The sequence below is a fragment of the Doryrhamphus excisus genome, chromosome 4, assembly GCF_030265055.1.
Source record: "Doryrhamphus excisus isolate RoL2022-K1 chromosome 4, RoL_Dexc_1.0, whole genome shotgun sequence".
Lineage (NCBI taxonomy): Eukaryota > Metazoa > Chordata > Actinopteri > Syngnathiformes > Syngnathidae > Doryrhamphus > Doryrhamphus excisus.
Window position 1 is genome coordinate 15610236 of NC_080469.1, and position 19427 is coordinate 15629662.

A 19427-nucleotide genomic window follows, 5' to 3' on the forward strand; every position below is an offset into this window, starting at 1 on the left:
ATGGAGTCATATAAATGGAAAGGGAATGGTTTAAATTGGATTGTGAAGCTGTTCTCATAAAATTACACTGCATATGCATTGGTTCTCATTACCTAATCGTACAAAACCATTGGGAAGTGTTATTGAGCTCACAGGATAGATGCAAACAACAGGGGCGCATACTGAGGAGTCAGCAGTAGATATCATTGGCAGATGCTTTTACCACTTACGTATTACAGGAAATGAGTGTGTATTTGACATGTACATGTCAAAATGTATTCATTTAAAAAAATGTAATGTGCACCTAAAACTAGGAGAGTACTACATACTTTTTCCTTGTCATAGAATAATAGAGCTTCAGTATGACATAGTGCAGTTTTACACACACATCTTTGATACAGCTCATGTTGGATTTTGGATTTCTTTATATTGTGATGATCACAACGATCAAATGAACGCCTCTCACTTTCTCTGTTTCCACAGAGTCTGGGCTGCATGTTGGCTCATTTGTGATTGGATGGTTGCTGAGAGGAGGGAATGGAGGGGTGATCCGGGGTTCAAAGTGTTGATTTGGGGGGAGGGGGGGGGGGGCAATACATTTATTTAGGGGGACAACTTCATTCTGTAGTGTGTCTGTTTTTTTTTGTCCAATCAGATTTCCGCTGCCCAGGGCCTTCAGAGTGCTGGCAGATGTCACTTATACACGATTAGTAACAGGGCTGTCTCGTTAACCAATCAGATTTCAGATATGCCTCACAATAATAATAATTTTCCATGTTTTAATTTGAACTTTTATCATTTTGTAAGTTTGAATTAGTTTTGGACTCCAAATTGTCCGTAGGTATGAATGTGAGTGTGAATGGTTGTTTGTCTATATGTGCCCTGTGATTGGCTGGCGACCAGTCCAGGGTGTACCCCGCCTCTCGCCCAAAGACAGCTGGGATAGGCTCCAGCACACCCACGACCCTCGTGAGGAAAAGCGGTAGAAAATGAATGAATGAATGAATTAGCTTTGGTTTTTCTTTCAATTTGTGGGAAAAAGTTCAATAGTTAAAACATTATGTTTAGGTCATGCATGCAAAGTTATAAACCATTTCATTGTACCTGCATTGTTCTGTGACTCTGTTAAGTAAAAAAAAATCAGTCTGTCCAGTCCTAAAAAGTAGATATCTTAATTTAAGTAACGTTAAAATAGTCTTGCCTCGTTCTTGTGAACCTGATATCGTGTGTCACATTGTAAGCTGAGTGTACAGTGACACTCCGACCATCTATTGGAAATGTAGAAATAAACACATTAGAGTGAAACTCAGCCCACACAAGAGAACTGGCTACCAAGGTACATTTGCATAGTTTTTGTGTGGTCAGTTGACAAAAAAGCATAAGAAGTATTTCTCAAGGCTTGGTACAGTACGTAGGTGTTCTGGCTCGGATAAAGCTCAAAAGTGACAGAGCCAAGGAGTAAGGGATTTCAATAGTACAAATGTGTATATAGCAGTGAAACTCTTCCATCGTCTTCACAAAATCTCACAGACTCAAATTAAATTAGTGTGTAGTTTAGTATGTAAAAGAAATAGCATCCAGAAAGTTTCTTTTAAAAGTATACGAGCGGAGTATACAGCATTCCTAACATCAATGTTTGCCAGCCAAAAACCACAGGCAAAGTCCAATCATAAGATGAACAAACCAGAGACACACTATATACTGGATAAACAGACCAAATGTTGCATTAAACATGAAATAGTTTGCAGAGTTTGCAATATTCAGAACCAGCAACTAGCTGTCCTTTTGTCTTCATAACTCATGTCAGAACACAGAGGAAGACCTCTTACTGAGAAGAATGCCGAATGCATCCACAGCTTTGAAAATGTTCTCTGAGGCAAGAATTGCACTCACCGTGTCTCTCAAAGCTTTTGGTTAAAAAAGAAATAAAAAAAAAATATTTATATATATAAACTTGAATGAAAAATACTGATGAAAAGAACTCTTCAGGGTGCATGTGAATAATAGATCAACTCTTGTTCTGTTGCATTTTCATCAGTAAAAAAAAAAAAAGAAATAAAAAGCTTGACAACTCATTTTTAATGGGGAATGTAATTGAGTGGTTTAGTGGACGTCAAACCTGGTCCATGTGCTTTGATGCTATTCATTAAAATAGTTTTTCCTCTAAGCATTGAACACATCTAGCCTCTAGGTCAGTTTACACTCACTATGGGAGTTGATTAGTTGCCCTGTTATGCTTTGAAAAGTCACATGTAACACTTATGACAGCCTTCAATTAAAGCTGATACACATACCGTTAATTGGTATTCAAGTCATGTGTCTCAACTGCAGTGGCTGCTTTTGTAATGGAGATGTACTTACATCAAATGTGCCTTTCATGCCGTGGCTACCATTTTGTGTAAACTGGGTAATTCTGCAATACCACTGTTCCATACGAACATAGAACCCGAGTTGCTGCTCTGTGTAAACTGGGTAATTCTGCAATACCACTGTTCCATAAGTACATAGATCCTGTGTTGCTGCTCTGTGTAAACTGGCTAATTCTGCAATACCACTGTTCCATACGTACATAGAACCTGTGTTGCTGCTCTGTCCTGTTCCTACATACCTTGTAGGAACACAAGTCCTGCTCCTCACAATCAGAATCGCTCTGATATGGTTCGTCAGTGGTTGTCCAGGTCAGTGTGCCCTCTCTCTTCCAGAAATCACAGATGGGGATGTCCTTTGGAACCTACGCAGAAGCACAATCTGACTTTTTGTAGCATATTTTGGAGGCGCTCAACATGAGTGTATGTGTATAAAGAAAATAAAATATTGCATATGACATCTCCTTGTACACAATCATGCCATGAGCACAATTACTGTATAGTGTAATTTTTAGTACACATTTGACAGCCCTAGAATAGACACACATTTGTGAAACGGTAAACAAATAAAAACAAAACATAGATCTACTTTATTCCTTCACTGCACTGTATGTTGTGTAATGTTTTGTACTGCAAGTAAACACCCATGTTTGGGTAATAATGGCCCTCTATGACGAAACATTACTCATGATGGGGATTATGTTCCTCTCAGCTAAAACTTGCTCATATTGAAATCAGTGTCATTCTTAGATTAACGAGCAGTTTAGACACCTGATTTTGACCGACTTCAATCAGGAGTGAATGGAGGAGGTGTGGTCTGAATGGACGTATGTGTTTTGGCTGCAAATGGAGACAAATGTTTTCATTGGTCGTTTGGCTCCCTACTTCACATAAAAGGACATGCATGAGAAGATAAGGGCTGTCAATTGATTAAAATATTTAATCACCATTAGTCATATGGTTAACTCAGAATTAATCACATTTATGAGTAGGGGAAATTTCCTTGTGGTAAACGATTTGAGGCACAACTACAGCAATAACTACATAAAATTTTATGCAAAGGGATATACATTTTGGAAAATATGGGCCATTTTTAAAAAAGTAATAATATACAGTCAAAAGCAAAAGTTTCCAATTTAAATGTAATGTCATACATTTTTGGCAATATAAAAAAAAGCAGGCTGCATGGTGGCCGAGTAGTTAGCGCGCAGGCCACATAGCTAGGAGACCTGAGTTCGATTCTACCCTCAGCCATCTCTGTGTGGAGTTTGCATATTCCCCCTGTGCATGCGTGGGTTTTCTCCGGGTACTCCGGTTTCCTCCCACATTCCAAAAACATGCTAGGTTAATTGGTGACTCCAAATTGTCCATAGGTATGAATGTGAGTGTGAATGGTTGTTTGTCTATATGTGCCCTGTGATTGGCTGGCGACCAGTCCAGGGTGTACGCCGCCTCTTGCCCGAAGACAGCTGGGATAGGCTCCAGCACCCCCGCGATAAGCGGTAGAAAAAAATGAATGAATAAAAAAAGGATCTTACTTCTTCCATGATCAAGATGCCACATCGCACCAGACTGTCAATTGCATCCAAAGCAAAATTCTGGGATGACTGGCAGGGCTGCAGAAAACGAATGACAGCGAAAAGGTGAGAGAAGCAAACAGCTTCTGCCCCATCTTACATCTAAAACCAGCAAAGGAGTACAGGTAACAAAGAGCGTAGACTGTTGAGGTGGAGATGAAGCTTATATCAGAGGAGGAAGAAGCAGTGTTGGCCATTGGGGTGCATGTGTGGGAGCAGTATTTTTCCACGTAGGAAAAGGCTTAGAAACATATCGGTAAGCGGAGTAGAAAAGAAACAAGTAGCTATTGAAATGAAAGGTGGGCCAGCTGAGAAAGGCACAGTATATCTGGCTCACATTCTGAGCCCTTGAAGTCAGTGTGATTGAGCATGTACATATACAGGCATACAAACACACACGCACACACACACACACGACCAGCGGAGCAGGGTGAGTCACTGTTCGGCTCCATTAAACAGCCATTGAATGAGACACACCGGATGTGACTGTGTGTGTGTGTGTCTGTGTGATATGAATTGAAACTCACTGGTATAAAGCCTGGAGGCAGAAGATGGCAGAGCTGCAGGGCTCTTTCAGTCAGCTCGGACTGCAGGAGCACAACATCAAACTCCAAGTCACCTTTGACCTTCTCTCCATCGATGCTGTCAGATCTCACCTTGCTGCTGACGCCACTGCCAGCTACCTCATATAGCATAGCTGACACTGCACAAGCTGGGAGAAAAAATCTGCATTACTTCAGCAATTGACACATATACAACTGTAAAATCTGCAGGTTGATACAACTTCTGTCACTTCAGAGCATGTATCAAGAGTGTCGCACACATGTACAGAAAATGACTTGACATACTGCCATTAATGTCAAAATACCCGACAAAACTATTTATAGGCCTGTCAGGATAGCAAATTTTGCTGGACAATAAATGGCCCACAAATTATTGCTGACAAACAATATTATTGTCAACATTAGTATAATGAGAGAAAACAGGTTAATATGAGCTATCTAACAATTCACTGCATTGGGACCTACCTACTTCGACTGCAAAGTCCTTTACAAAAACAATGTTTTATCATTTTAAAATACATGCTGCAATCATGCATTAAGAAGTACATTGATGGTAAGGTAATACTTATAGTATCTTGCCGTATTTGAATGATTTTAAATATTACCAAAACTTCTTTCCTCAGTGCATTGATTTTTGCCCAGGAGTTCACACTGCTTCTGTCAACGGCAGCATGGATGACACTTACAATGGCCGCTCTCACTGCGATAGCTGTGTCTTCCAGCACAAGACTTCTCAGGTCAAAAATGCTGACAGCAAACAAGCATCTTGTGGAGTCTTCATAACATATATTTTTGTTAGGATGTACCTATTTTGACACAAAATGACGTTGAATGTCAACTAAGAGAAAGTAACTTGTTTTCTCTTCGTAGAATGCACAAGGGAAATAAATATGATGTTTCACATTAGAATTGTGACTGATGGGCAAAATGCATACAGTATGTCAATTTTTTTTTTCATGTGATTTATTGCTTATCATGACTGGCCTAATAAAGTAGTGTAATAATTGTGTCCTACAATCAAGCATAGTAGTGGTAGTGATGCCAATATTGGGAAGCTATGGTTCATTGAAGGAAACATGAATTTCAGTATGTACCGTTACATTCTTAATACCGTTCGTTGGTAAACTGGGCCGCAGAGCAGCTTTCTACCACAATGAGCCCAAACTCAACTCCAAGATGCCAAGTGCACTTCAAGAGGAAGCTGAAGGTGATAGAGTGACCAAGTACAGTCATAGTCATCAAATATTAATTTCCACAAAGTCTGCTGCCTCAGTTTTTATGATGGCAATTTGCATATAATCCAGAATGTTATTAAGAGTGATAAAATGAATGGCAATTAATTGCTAAATCCCTCTTTGTCATGAAAATGAAGTTAATCCCTACAAAACTGCATTTCAGCCTTGCCACAAAAGGACAGGCTGACATCATCTGGTTAACACATGTGACAAGGAGTGTTGACAAGGCTGAAGAAGACTCTGTCATCCTGATTGAGCGAAAATAGAACAGACTGGAAACTTTCAAAGGAGGGTGGTTCTTTGTTCCTCCGTTAATCATGGTTACCTAAGAAAACATGCAGTCATCACTGTTTTGACCAAAAATGGCTTCACAGGCAAGTATATTGCGCTGAGAAAGATTACGCCTCAATCAACCATTTTTCTGATCATCGAGAACTTCAAGGAGAGAGTTTCAATTGTTGAGAAGAAGGAATCAGCCATGTCTCTGAAAGTTGATGTAGCTGCGGGATCAGGCACCACCAATCAGGGCACCGCCACTCACTCGGGAATGGCAGCAGGCAGCTGTGAGTGTATCTGCACACACAGTGAGCTGAAGACTTTTAGAAAATGACCTGGTGTCAAGAAGGGCACCAAGAAGCCACATCTCTCCAGGAAAAACATCAGGGACAAACTGGTATTCTGCAACAGGTACAGGTATGAATCCCCTCTCTGACTGTTTTGGGGCGTTCAGAAGAAAAAGCTTGTCTGGAGAAGAAAAAGTGAGAGTTACCATCAGTCCTGTGTCATACAAACAGTAAGCATCCTGAAATTATTCATGGGGGGGGGGGGGGGGGGGGGGTTGCTTCAAGGGCAAAGGAGTGGGCTCACTCACAATTTTGCCTGAGAACACACAGCCATGGAAGAAGAATGGTAAAAAAAAACAAAAACAAAAAAACAGCCTCCGAGACCAACTGACTGAAGAGCAATGCTTATTCCGGCATGACGGACCACCTTGTCATGAGGAACAAAACAACATTTTGGCTCCCCAAACCTTAGTCTTCCTCTCAAACAGTAGAATGCTGTAGTATAAGCAAATGGAGGGTGGAATGAGGCATGTCCTAAAACAATCTTTATTATAGCAACAGAGCTGAGTGTGCATATTTTAGAAGGCTGGCTTGTATGGGATGTTAAGGATCGTCTTTATTGTTGTAAATGTTTTCCCAGTTACGTAAAAGTGCACTGGATCTGTATATTGAGAGGTGTTTCTAGTACCCCCCCTCCCCCATGTAGATTAAATGCAAAGTACTAATGTGTGAAATAATGCAAACACCTTTCAATATAATGAATAGATATAGCAGTTCTATAACCACAATAATAAACATAGTGATAAAGTCATAATTTTAAAGTGAGCATTAAAATCTATGCATCTATGCAGAGGCAAAACCTGTTTCCGGTGAGTGAGGGTTATTATTTTTAGCAATTGAGGTTAGAACCAATGTTTCATAACCCATAAAGCAGCACATAGCTGCTGCCCACAACCTTCACTTCCTCCACTAAAATAAATCATGCCGACATAATGAATCATGCGCACAAACCATTATCAAAAGCAATGGAGCTTCCCTGGAAATAATGTGCTTCAAAAGCGGCAATTGCTGTCATTTCTTAAAAGTTTTAACATCTTTTAAGTACAAAAGGTCTTTCTCTTCTCCTTCTGTGAGTACTGGGACAAGACAGGCTATATCTTTCACATCTTTTACATTGTTCAGACGAGACTTTCCAGCAAGTGCATCTCTTCAGACAATATAGTATAGGCTTCCAAAGCTGAGATTAGTTTTTGACACCTACAACCAGGCCGGGTAAAAAGATCTTGCAACGTCTCAGTGTAGAAGCAGTGAGGGACTGAGAGAAAAGACACGAAGGCTCAAAAGGAACAGATTAACTCTCTAGGACCAACTGTGGTGGATCACTCCTCCAAGAGACAGATGACATCCAGGCTCTGAAAGACCATTTTCATTATTTGACCCATCTGCTTGAAAAAGAAAAAATGTGAGCAATCTACTCCAAACCTAGTATGGCACAAGTGTAAAGAGGATCAAACTTGAGCCGGCAGCTACAGCATGTACGTGGACCAAGATTGTGAAGCATCCTTTGACAGAGTAGCAAAGCTAGATTAGGTGGAAGTGAAGGTGGAATGATGGTTTTGTAGAACCAATAGAAACCACAAACCAGTTGGGCTTATCAAAACAGCCTGTTGGTGAAAAATAAAGCCCCAAAAAACAGTCTTTTGCTGGTTTGACTGAATCACTGAAACATGCATTAAAACACTGACAATTCAGTGGCCGTATATTTCATTTGTAAAAGGACATTATAGGTGTCAGTAATGGACGCTATATACAGTATATATACAATATATACACATACACAGGTTTATGTTGTGTTCATTTGTGCCAGATGCTGTCTTCACAACATTATTAAGTCAATATTTCTTTCACGTCTCTGATGTGACATGTTTTGTTTTTTTTTTTCAAGCTGCTACACCTCTCCTGAAGTCTTTGGGGAGACCCGCCTCACACTGTGAAAGGTTTTGCATAATTTAAGCCATTTCCACAAGAATATGGATTTTTTTTTTTGCTCCACTCCAGTGTTAAAAAAATATCCACACACATCAGTGGACTTTTCAAAACAAATCTCTGTCCACGCAAAAATATTTACCGGCTGCCATGCACATGTTGGCCAATCGGAAAACTGAAAAAGCCACCACAGCTGACTTGATTCCCCATTATAATGTCTGTTTGTCAATATTGTGAGATATTAGATGCACCATTCGTTATCTTTAAAATCAACATTCACTTACAACAAACCCAGGAAACAACATACATATTTTTAAAAATCACTTAACTTAATAAATTGTGTTCTGTTGTTAAATACGTTTTAAATACATGAGATAAGGGTGCACATATCTTATGACATAATACAAAAAGTTCTGTTTTAACACTGAAGCCAGAGTTACATAAGGCACAATAAAATATGGGTTTTTAAAATATAGTTTTCAGTGGATGTGGATAGTGAAATCAAGCTCTGTTGTGCTACTCACATAAAGTCCACCGCCTTGGACGAGCGCCACTTTTGTTCAGTCTTTCACAATGGCCATGGTAATGAGAACAGTGAAGCATAACACAACAGCCCTATTGCAGAGCATAAACTTTTGCCAAGGCAGCCAAGTTTACTAATAATGCTATTATTCTGCTGAGATGGCAGAAATTCAGAATGCTGACTTTGTCCAAGTATAGAAAAAAAACCCATTTTCATGGATGACTGACTTATGTAAATCTCAACAGATCTTACATAATGACAGAATACCACTGAGAAAACGAGAAGAGCGAACTGCAGAACTGCAGTTTGACGAATGACAACTACGCACATACTTGGTGGCTGTTCATGAAAAAGCACATTGGCACAGTCTTGTGCTTGTTATATCTCAAACACTTTGAATATTAAGCGGTGTAACTTTAAATGGATTTGAAATCCTGCCATGGCAACTGTCGGGAGTCACAGCCAAAGCCTCCCACGAACACAAAGATGCAAGAAGAACATAGGATGACTTTTGGGCTTAAATGAAAGTTCTATCATCTTACCAAAATACACGCATGCAAAATCACTCACCGCCAACAGCTTCCGAAATAAAGGCATGTGTGACGATCTGTGCCTGCTGGTTGAGGTGAAGCGAGGCAGCGAGAGTAGGACGAGGCACAACTAATGGGTCTTTTCTAGAGGGCGCAAATGAAAAGACAACCAAGAAAGTTAAGAAATGACCTTATTTTCACAAATATTATTATGCTATATATTATATACTATTATGCTCATTTTGATTAGCAGCTACACACCATAACACGCACAGGAAGCTTTCTAGATCTTCCAGATTCTGCACCTCTTTCTGCAGTGTTTGCATAAACTTCCTGCTTCCGACCCAAACGGTCTGTTTAATTTACTCCACCCCCGCCCTCCTCTGGGTACACCCATTCCTCTGTGCTCACACTCCTAAGCACTCCCAAGGACTTTCGGATACATACATCCACATTTACTGAATGTAGGCAATCTACAGCAAATATAAGCCCATTCATCAGTGGACCTCTGTGTTAGAAAAAAAAAAAACCTGTAAAACCGAGCGTGAACAAATATGGTGTGTATGGTGGGATAAAATTGGACACACAACACTGCAGTGTCATCACCATGTGTATATGACTCAGTAGATGCCGCTGTCTGGATTAGCAATATAATCCCTTCGTCCATGTATGTGTCTGAGGTCGTTTTTTCTTTTCGTCATGGAAAAAGGGATGTGTGTAATTGCTTAAGTGAATGCCACACCTGACTATTAATTAAAACCTGGCGTCTATTGAGTTGAGGTCAGCTTTTGAGGAAATACAATGACTGCCATATTCCCCGGTAACTGTTTTCTAGATAACAAACCTTGACGGCGCGGCGGCTATGATGAGATGAGGAGAAAGCAGAGCAAGGGAATAGTGGACAACCTCCGTTAATCTACCCCCAAAGCCGACATCTTTGTTCCTGAACAAGAGCTCCTCTGTAAGCCAGGCCACGTCACGACACAGGACTGACACGCTCACACCCTGTCAAGGAGAACGACGGGTAAAATTTGTGCCAAAAATGAGTTGTATTCTACACAGTAATAATAACTTATACTATCAATGTGTCTACCTTAAAGAAATGTCCTCAGTCATTAAGACACACATTCAAATTGAGGCAATAAATTGCACTCTGCTGTTTTTATAGACAGAGGACGAGTGGTTAGCGCGCAGCCCTCACAGCTAGGAGACCCGAGTTCAATTCCACCCTCTGCCATCTCTGTGTGGAGTTTGCATGTTCTCCCCGTGCATGCGTAAGTTTTCTCCGGGTACTCCGGTTTCCTCCCACATTCCAAAAACATGCTAGGTTAATTGGTTAAGTTAATTAACTCCAAATTGTCCATAGGCATGAATGTGAGTGTGAATGGTTGTTTGTCTATATGTGCCCTGCGATTGGCTGACCAGGGTGTAGGATAAGCGGTAAAAAATGAATGAATGAATGAATGTTGTTAAAGACCTAGTCATCGATCCTCTATACAAGAGGAGCTTTCTGCTGTCTTTTTTTTCCAAGGACGTACTGTATTTTTGCAGCACACTAGTCAAAGATGCTCTATATTACAGGACCAATCTATTGTTTTTAAGTACATACTGCAAAGTCAAAGACACAAATGGTGTTTTTAGGGATCTTCTGCAAAAATGTCAGTCCCTAAGTTTTGAACTGATGTCACTGATGGGCTAGCTTTGCCCTACAGTGTGCTAGTTGAATAGCCCTTAGAGGTTCCATTGTAATTAAATTAGATTTGACACTGGTGGATAAGATTGGTACTGGCACATATATGCAGGGAGGAGATATGCACCTTGTGGTGTCTGTACAACAGAAGACTGGACAGCAGACTGGTGGACATCACAGCCATGCAGGAGGTTGCAGCTGGGAAAGAGAACACATACCAACATGATTAAAACAAATCATGGGGATTCATTTACAAACCAGCAGGCTATACATGTATTATCGTGTACATACAGAAGATGAGGTGGACAATAATGGCGATGTTGAGGTCTCTCTCCTGGTGGGTTTGCTCTTTGGGTCTAGGTGCATCGTGAGAAGGCAAGAGCCACGACATCTTCCTTTGACCAAACTCGGTCTCCGTCCTTGACAGAAAAATACACACTTTTAAATAAGGGTGCTAATACCTAATGAAATGACGACATCTGTCACCTAAATGCAGCAGTAGAATGCTACCTTTCTCTTTTTTTTTTTTGCCATTATACAACACATCACAGTGTCAGTGTGACTCTATAACCCCCCTCCACTGTACAACACCTGCTCAGCAACAAACATTAAGAAAACACAGTGACTCGCTGGTGTACATTTCTCTCAGAAAAAGCTTCAACAAGTTGAGTACCGAACCAGGTGGCCAAGTCTGATTCAGTGGCACTGTTGCTATTTAAATGCACAATGAGTCACGGAACAAAGGGAAAATAAAATAAACTGATGGCCACGTATGATTAGAATGAGTTGTGTTGCAATTGTTTTAACATTCATTCATTTTCTACCGCTTATTCTCACAAGGGTCGCGAGGGTGCTGGAGCCTATCCCAGCTGTCTTTGGGCGAGAGGCGGGTTACGCCCTGGACTGGTCGCCGGCCAATCACAGGGCATTGTTTTAACAACAATAGCTAAAACATTCAACTGTATTATTTTCAATGAGATGTGCCAGTCATAATCACTTTCAATTAGATTTGTGGATTTGCTGCATTTAAACTAAACCTCAAGGATTAGGTGATAACTTGTTTGGGGTTTTAAATTAGTGGGCTGTACCTGCTGTGTAGCAGAGAGAGCACACTGCAACTAGTTCTGCTCCCTGAGAGTGAGAGTTTTTTTTTTGCACACACACTCTCAAAAGAATTAACCATGTGAGTAGTAAATCTACTGTGCTGTGCCATGCAACCTCATTCAGGATGTTCATTGTGTTACCTGACCCACCAGCCCACTGCTGCAGGATACAAAGGTGTGTATTTATTATTCTCATTTTCAAAATGCATAGAAAAAGAGTCAAGCACAAATATCATGGTCAGCTGACAATACAAACCTCAAATTCACTATTGCTTATATGTGTGTGGCCTGGATTACCTGCTGTTAAGAATAACAGGCAGCAGCAGGTCCTGTAGAGGGCGCCATTCAACTACGCTGCACCTCCCTGAGTCACACATCTCCTATTAAACACACACGTACACACAGAGAATCTATCAAAATACACCCTCAGAGTCATAAAGCTGTTAATCTATATTATTGTGAATTATGTGCTAAAACAGTGATTTATTAAAAATAGAAGCTCTTATATTAGTGTCATTCAAATACATCACATGGCTGAGGTAGATACATTTACCTACACGTTACAATATCTCATCAACGTGAGATATTTGTAGAGCGCTTCACCTTGATACGTTTTTTCTAAATGCAAAATGAAATAAAAGCGAAATCATTGATCAACCAATGTATGCACTATGGTTGATAGACTGTATATACAGAAGATATTTCGTATTGATTTGATGCACTTCTCATACTTAGGGTTAGGGTTATACTGATACATCCAACAGATATTTACATGCACCACACCAGCATTCGAGAGTTCAGGCTCTGGAAGCAAACATATCAAGAGGTGCTGGACCTTGTTCTACTTTAAAGTTGTGGCAGAGGAGAGGTGGCGAGCTGGTGTGGGCTTATTAATAAACTCGTGTTTACGTAATCCCGGTGGATGAGAGGTTCACTTCTCTACGCCTTCAGGTTGGAAAAAGGGTCTTGACTGCTGTTTGTGCGTAATGCACCCAGAAACCCAATTGTGGACACCAGAACTTAAGGAAACTTCTGACTAAAATTCCAACACCTCAGAAAGGGAAAGCAGTGCCCGGTCCACCCACGGAGGCCTGCTGACTTAAACTGGGCATATAATACTGTAGGAATACTTCAAAGCCCTTCTCAATCCCACTGACATGCCTTCCGTAGAGGAAGCAGAGTCTGAGGATACCAACGTGGACATGTCCATCACATGTGTCGAAGGTAGTCATAAAACTCCTCAGTGCACGAGTTTCACCCTGAAGTATGGCTCTGGATGTTGGGGTACCATCTTGGTTGACACGTTGGGACGGCGGTACCTCTTTAAAGTAATGGTGACTGGAGGGTGTGTTCAAACTACATGGGCATTCACACTCCTCAACCTCCGTAGGAAGGTCTATTCCAGAGTGCTGTAGAAAAGAACGCGATCATTAGTAAGGACGCGCAATATTTCTTTTTCAAGCCTGCTTCTAAAGACCGATACCAATAACTGATGACCTTTTAAAAACAAAATTGATTAACTGTTGTTTGTTCACACCCTGAGGTAAGAACGACTGATCGAAGTTGGATTTGACAAACTGTACCTTTAGATTTGTCCTTACCAATAATCATGACATCACGACTCATTACAAAATAGTCCTTTTGTATGATGAAATCACAGATCCCTTTAGCTTTCGTGTTGTCTCTGGCAAAGCTTTTAGCACTTCTCAAACGATGTGGCGAGAGAAACAAGCCATGGGCTTCGTAGAGATGCTGAGATTTTTATGTGTTGAAGCTTTTATTCCCTCATCACGAAATGTTGGTAGAGCTCTCAGAGCACTTGCAAAATGTCTTCCTATAAAACAGTGAGAAGTCCCACACAATCGACGCAATGTTTGTTTACAAGTGAACTCAACGGAGCTTACAACAGGCCGTTTGCAGCATGTCACAGAAAAAGGAGCTCTTCATTTGCTTATGTTAATCAAATTACTTATCAGGCCAATAATTATCATGCACCCCTAATCAGTAGTCAAACCGAGGCTACAGGATGTGCAATGTGGTTTTCCCCCTGATCAAGGAAAATTGGACCAGCCTTGCAAGTGAACTGGAGGATGCACGGGAGTTTGCTCAGCCTGCCCACATACTTTAAGGACTTGGAAAAGGCATTAGACTCACCCTCAGGTGTCCTTTGGGGGGTGTCCCGGATGTATGGGTGTGGTGGCAGGTTATCACATGCAATTCTGTACTTCTACAACAGGAGCAGGCAATAAGTCGAGCTTGTTTGCAATGAACCAAGGCTGTTCTTTGTCACCGGTTCTATTAATTATTTGTATGGACAGAGTTTCGAAGCAAAGTCAAGCCATTGAGGGTCTACTTAATGGAAGTATTAAGCTCTCTTCTCTGCTATTCGCGCATGATAGAGTCCTGATTAGGCTGTGACCTTCAGTGTTTGGCGGTTTGCAGCTGAATGTGCTTCCCAGTAACTTCTGGGATCAGAATCTGCATGCACCATCCGTGTTGCGAGTTAGGTCTTGCCAATGGTGGACAGGCGGATTGACACAGCGTCTGCTGTAATAATGCAGTTGCTCTACCGAACCGTCGTGGTGAGAGAGAGAGAGAGCTGAGCCAGAAAGCAAAGCTCTCAATTTACTTATCAAGCTATGTTCCATCTCATCTATGGCCACAAGCTTAGGGCAGAGACCAGTCCTTTCTGTCCTTCACACTGGCATTGTATTTATAACAAAGTAGACTTGGGCTGTTTACCTATGTCAAGGTGCTGTATCTCACGGTAAGAACAACTCATAATTTCAAAACCACCAAAATTTTTGTCATACCGCTGCAATTTGAGGGAAAGTGGAGGTCAAGGGCAGCCTCTACGTGCAAATACTTTGTCACGTACAGTGTTATTCCTCATAGTCGGAACTTGGCTTCGATGTGCTGAAACTACAGGCGTATGCGTGTTAGCGGTGCCGGTACGGACGTGCTGTAGTCAGTCGACAACTGCATTTTGTTACTTTATTACTTTTTTATTGAATTGACTTTGTATATACTTAATTGTGTCTTAATTGGATTCCCCCCTTGTGCTGTCCCTTCTCAACTAGCTTCTCGCTTGGTGGAGGTCTGCGCTCCCAAAGTGCTTCTCTTATTTATTTATTTATTTATTTATTTAATATATTCCACTTTCATCCTGTTCTAATATATTGTTTAAAAATGACTGCTTTCTCTTTTAAATAAAGTTATTTCTAAATGGCTCACTGTAGAGCTGTATTTATATTGTGAAACCGTGATAGAATTCCATACTGGCCGGTTAAATGCCTGTAACCAGCTGTACAAATATCTGAGCCTGACATATCCAGCAATTATTTACATGCATAACACCTTCATTTCTACCTGTAAATATTCCCACATTTGCACTTGGTGTAAATATTCCTGTGTTTGCACTTGCTGGTTGTGTACTATACCCTGACAATAAGGGAGACACTAATCTCAAAATCTCTTATCTTCTTAGCCGCCATCCGCTTCATATGATACTTTATGTGATTTTGTCAAGTCTCGACCATAACTTTGGTGATTGAACAGTTCATAACTCATATCCTTATGAGGGGGAAAATGTAGACAGCTCTTCATTTTAGGGGTCAAAACCCACAGAAGATGGAAACCACTGCTGCAGTGAATCATGAGCATTCGACTAGACGCGCTCTTGAAGCTGTGTGCACCTTGAGAGAAAACGGTTGGGCCAAATGGATCCGAACAATTCCTTCTGGTTTCCTCCAAAGAAGCGACAACAGCCACCGCAACAGCCAGCCAACCTGTGCAGGAGACACACTTCAATACAAGTGCATGACACAGAATCTTGGCAATGATATCATCGTGAGATGCCGCCATTAGGAGGCACATTATGTGGTGCCGCTAATGAGCAGAGTGTATGATGATGGAAAAACAGTCACACATAGGGAGTGTATGTAGGGGGATTGTGTGTACAGTACGGTGTGCACCCTGAACGATGAGGTGTGAACCTTTTTATGGCAATTAGCCGAAAGTTACGCCTACTCTCAGATAACAGAGGGCAAAAGCTTCAGGAAAAGCAACAGCATCATGTTTCAAAATAACATGAAATCCTCACCCCAACAAACGACTGCCAAAAGCCAACACTCTCAAAGTTGTCCGCGCTTCCATTGCCAACATTTTAAATGTAGCCTCCAAACTAACATTACATTTAGAGACAGCTTTTATAAAATGGCCTTCTGGGATGGTTGAGAGAGTGTGATGTGTGTTTACAGCCATTTACCTGCATGTGTGTCTCTGGCACACGGTCATAGGAGATGCCCACAGAGACCAGAGTGACATCAGGGACAGATCCGTCTTTGATGAGCTGCCTGATGCGAGCCAGCCATTGCCCCCCTTGACCAGACTCTGCAGACACACCAACACTTAATGGTTGGCCCTCGTGTAGTAGCTCACGTACTAGCTGAAGATGGAAGGAGAGAAAGGCAGAGAGAACGATGGCACAGGTGAAGGTCTTGAAGGTCCTCACAGTAGGGAGCAATTAGCATGAAATGCCTGCCATGCATTTTTAAAGCATACATTAGCCAAACGACAGGTCAAGGCCTTCGGAGGAGGACGGGAAACTGTGTTTGGGGCAGCTGAGGGACAAAAAGTCAAAATGTAGACAGCAAATTGGATAAGTAAAGTAGACATAAAAGGCACTATGGGAGTGATGCACAGGAAATGAATATTACATTTCGTTAGAGCAGCTGCTAAACTGGAGTGCAGTCAATATAAGGTCTATTAACACTGAAATAAAAACAATAAACAATCCAATATGTATACTCATATGAATGCACAAAGAGGAAAACAAAATGGGTGTGGCATCTCTCATAAAGAAACCTGAAAAGTATGTTTCACTCAGGTTGTAGCTTTCTGGATTGATGACAGAGAAAGTGCTTTTATGAAGTTGTATCGCAATATATTGATCTTAATAAAGCTAGTTACACCTCCAAATGAAACTAATCCTCAGATAACTGATACAAAGCACGGAGGGTTCTATACTAGACACAAAAACAGAAAGAAAATGTTAGAAAAGCAACATGGAGGGGACGCAAGTAGTGAGCGATGAGGGGGAAGAAACTAATTATGAATAGTGAATACATTTAAACGATGGCTTTCATTCTGATTGAGGAGCTGACTGTGTAGGGATGAAAAGAACAACTGTACACTAAGATAAATTACATGGCCAGGTATCTGTGCTGAACCAGCAATTTTACATCATCACAAGTATTAAGACACTTTCCACCAGCAAAAGGCATTAGCATCATACTACGCTGATTCATGACCCAGACCTTCATTTCCATTCACTTATGAACAGGCCGTTTGTATGTATCAAGACACGCAGCTAATAAGGAACCGCTCCAGTTGTCAGGCCGGAATAGATTGTGCGGCCAAAGCGGTGACTCAGAGGAAAGAGAATATAAGTAGAAGACGACCATGCAGAAAATGAGACAAATTAGGGGAAAAGCTCATCACTGGAAAAAAAAAAAAAAAGAACAACAAGTCACACTTACAGAGGTCATGACAGGTGAGTATATACTGTCCATTTCAGCATCCTGCTCCGTTGCTGCAAATGGTGGCAAGAGGATCACACCAACTTTCTGTAGGATCGATCTAAAGGATTAACATGAACATTAACCTTTTTAGTCATTTCACACACACGACATCACCAGACATGATAAGCAATCAAGATTAGGGATGGGCATCATAACCGATTAATCGATTAAGTAATGCTGTAATACTTGGCACTGGTTATTGATTGTGGTCAGCTATGGGCTACATCCCTGTTGTAACTTCCGCTATGGCACAGCAATTCCTGGCAGCGCTAATCGGTACTGGCATGGAAACAAAAGTTGGTCTTTGCAGAGAGAGGCATTGATCTCATTTTCTGATGTTCCAGCATTCTCCATGTGTGGATGGCTTCCATTTTTTTGAAAATATCTTTCAGCGTTACATTGTTTAATAATTTCCCAAACACATGGGTAAGCCAGCGTCACTGGCAGTGAAGGAAAAGGAATATGTCCATTCAGAATTACACCCTATTTTTTGCCAAGATTTTTTCTTGTAAGGGACGTATTCAGAGTTATGAATAGCTTACAAGACGGCTTTTTCGTCTCTCTTTGCACACACTGGCCCCACTGCCCCTTCCCTTCATCCAATCAGAACGTAGTGTTAATGCATTCAAGGACTTGCGACGAGTCGGATATTTCAAATTATTTTTAAAAAATGCACAAGAAAAAAAAATCTGCATCCCTGTTAAATCAACGTCGTACCTTAGAAAGGAGTTGTTGATTTGGACTGGACAAATTGTGTAGGGGACTCTCAGGTCGTTGCAGAAGAGAACCAGAGCGAGGACAGCGCTGTCCACCATGCTTTGACGCACGTACGTGTAGACAAGCCGTGATCCCTGCATTGCAGAACACAAGCAGCTTCACATAATACAGATTCTTCATGGGACGTTCTCATCAAAGGTTATATTTAGTTCAACAAGGTGGAGTATTGTCAGAATTAGGTGCGGAAGGACTACATTTCGGCAAAATTATCCTCTTTTAGTGTCTATACATATGTTACAACTACGCATCTCCATGGTTTAGTAGAAGAATGTATAACTATAATATATTGTGACAACTGTGAGACATTTTTGAGTCCCGCTGAACAGAATCTATTTAGTAGCAATGTAGAGAATGAAGATACCATTATCACACATTTGATTATAAGCAGAGACATAAAACATCTTCTCTGACTATGATAATGAAAAGCAATGAAAACAAGCAGGCAGAGAATTGGGAAGTGTTTTTAGACCCATTACAATAACCTAATTTTATAATGACTTATTACTCAGCTTATTATACTCTGCTTATCTAGGCACACACACACACACACACACATATATATATATATATATATATATATATATATACTTACTATCTTGCACATTAAAACCTACTTTTTTGTTAAAAGGAGAGGCAGCACTAACTGGAGCGGCTCAAGGCATACTGATGAGGCAGCCTACATGTCTCTATTGAATTGAGCCAAAATCTCAGTTCACTTCATTTGCTGTTTGTACTTTTGTCTGACAGCTCGTTCGGTTTCTGCTCCTAAGTGTGTTTTGCTAATTCCTTTCATTGGGAGTCTAAAGCTGCATTTTCATTTTTCCTCTTATCGATGCATTAGTGGGGTGACAACATTAGGAATTTAATGGAGAGCCTTATCCTAAAAGAAACAAATTAATGCCAGATGACTGTCAAGACATCCTCAACCACTACTTTACATTAGTTACTAATGA

At 40.9% G+C, this 19427-nt stretch overlaps 1 protein-coding gene across 2 annotated transcripts in view; it reads right to left on the reverse strand.

Moving 5' to 3' along the window:
- gpat2 (glycerol-3-phosphate acyltransferase 2, mitochondrial) overlaps window positions 1–19427 on the reverse strand; it is an 83256-nt gene that overhangs the window by 7581 nt on the left and 56248 nt on the right. Inside the window, exons 9-21 of one of the 2 annotated variants that reach the window (XM_058070386.1) lie at window positions 18415–18548; window positions 17656–17755; window positions 16383–16507; window positions 15811–15903; window positions 14270–14342; window positions 12413–12495; window positions 11304–11431; window positions 11140–11210; window positions 10167–10327; window positions 9363–9466; window positions 4450–4634; window positions 3884–3961; window positions 2588–2710 (exon numbers count right to left, since the gene is read on the reverse strand). In XM_058070386.1, the coding sequence (XP_057926369.1) occupies window positions 2588–2710; window positions 3884–3961; window positions 4450–4634; window positions 9363–9466; window positions 10167–10327; window positions 11140–11210; window positions 11304–11431; window positions 12413–12495; window positions 14270–14342; window positions 15811–15903; window positions 16383–16507; window positions 17656–17755; window positions 18415–18548 (1458 nt within the window). Of the gene's footprint in view, window positions 1–2587; window positions 2711–3883; window positions 3962–4449; window positions 4635–9362; window positions 9467–10166; window positions 10328–11139; window positions 11211–11303; window positions 11432–12412; window positions 12496–14269; window positions 14343–15810; window positions 15904–16382; window positions 16563–17655; window positions 17756–18414; window positions 18549–19427 lie in introns of both variants that reach the window. The other variant, XM_058070388.1, reaches the window with a different exon arrangement.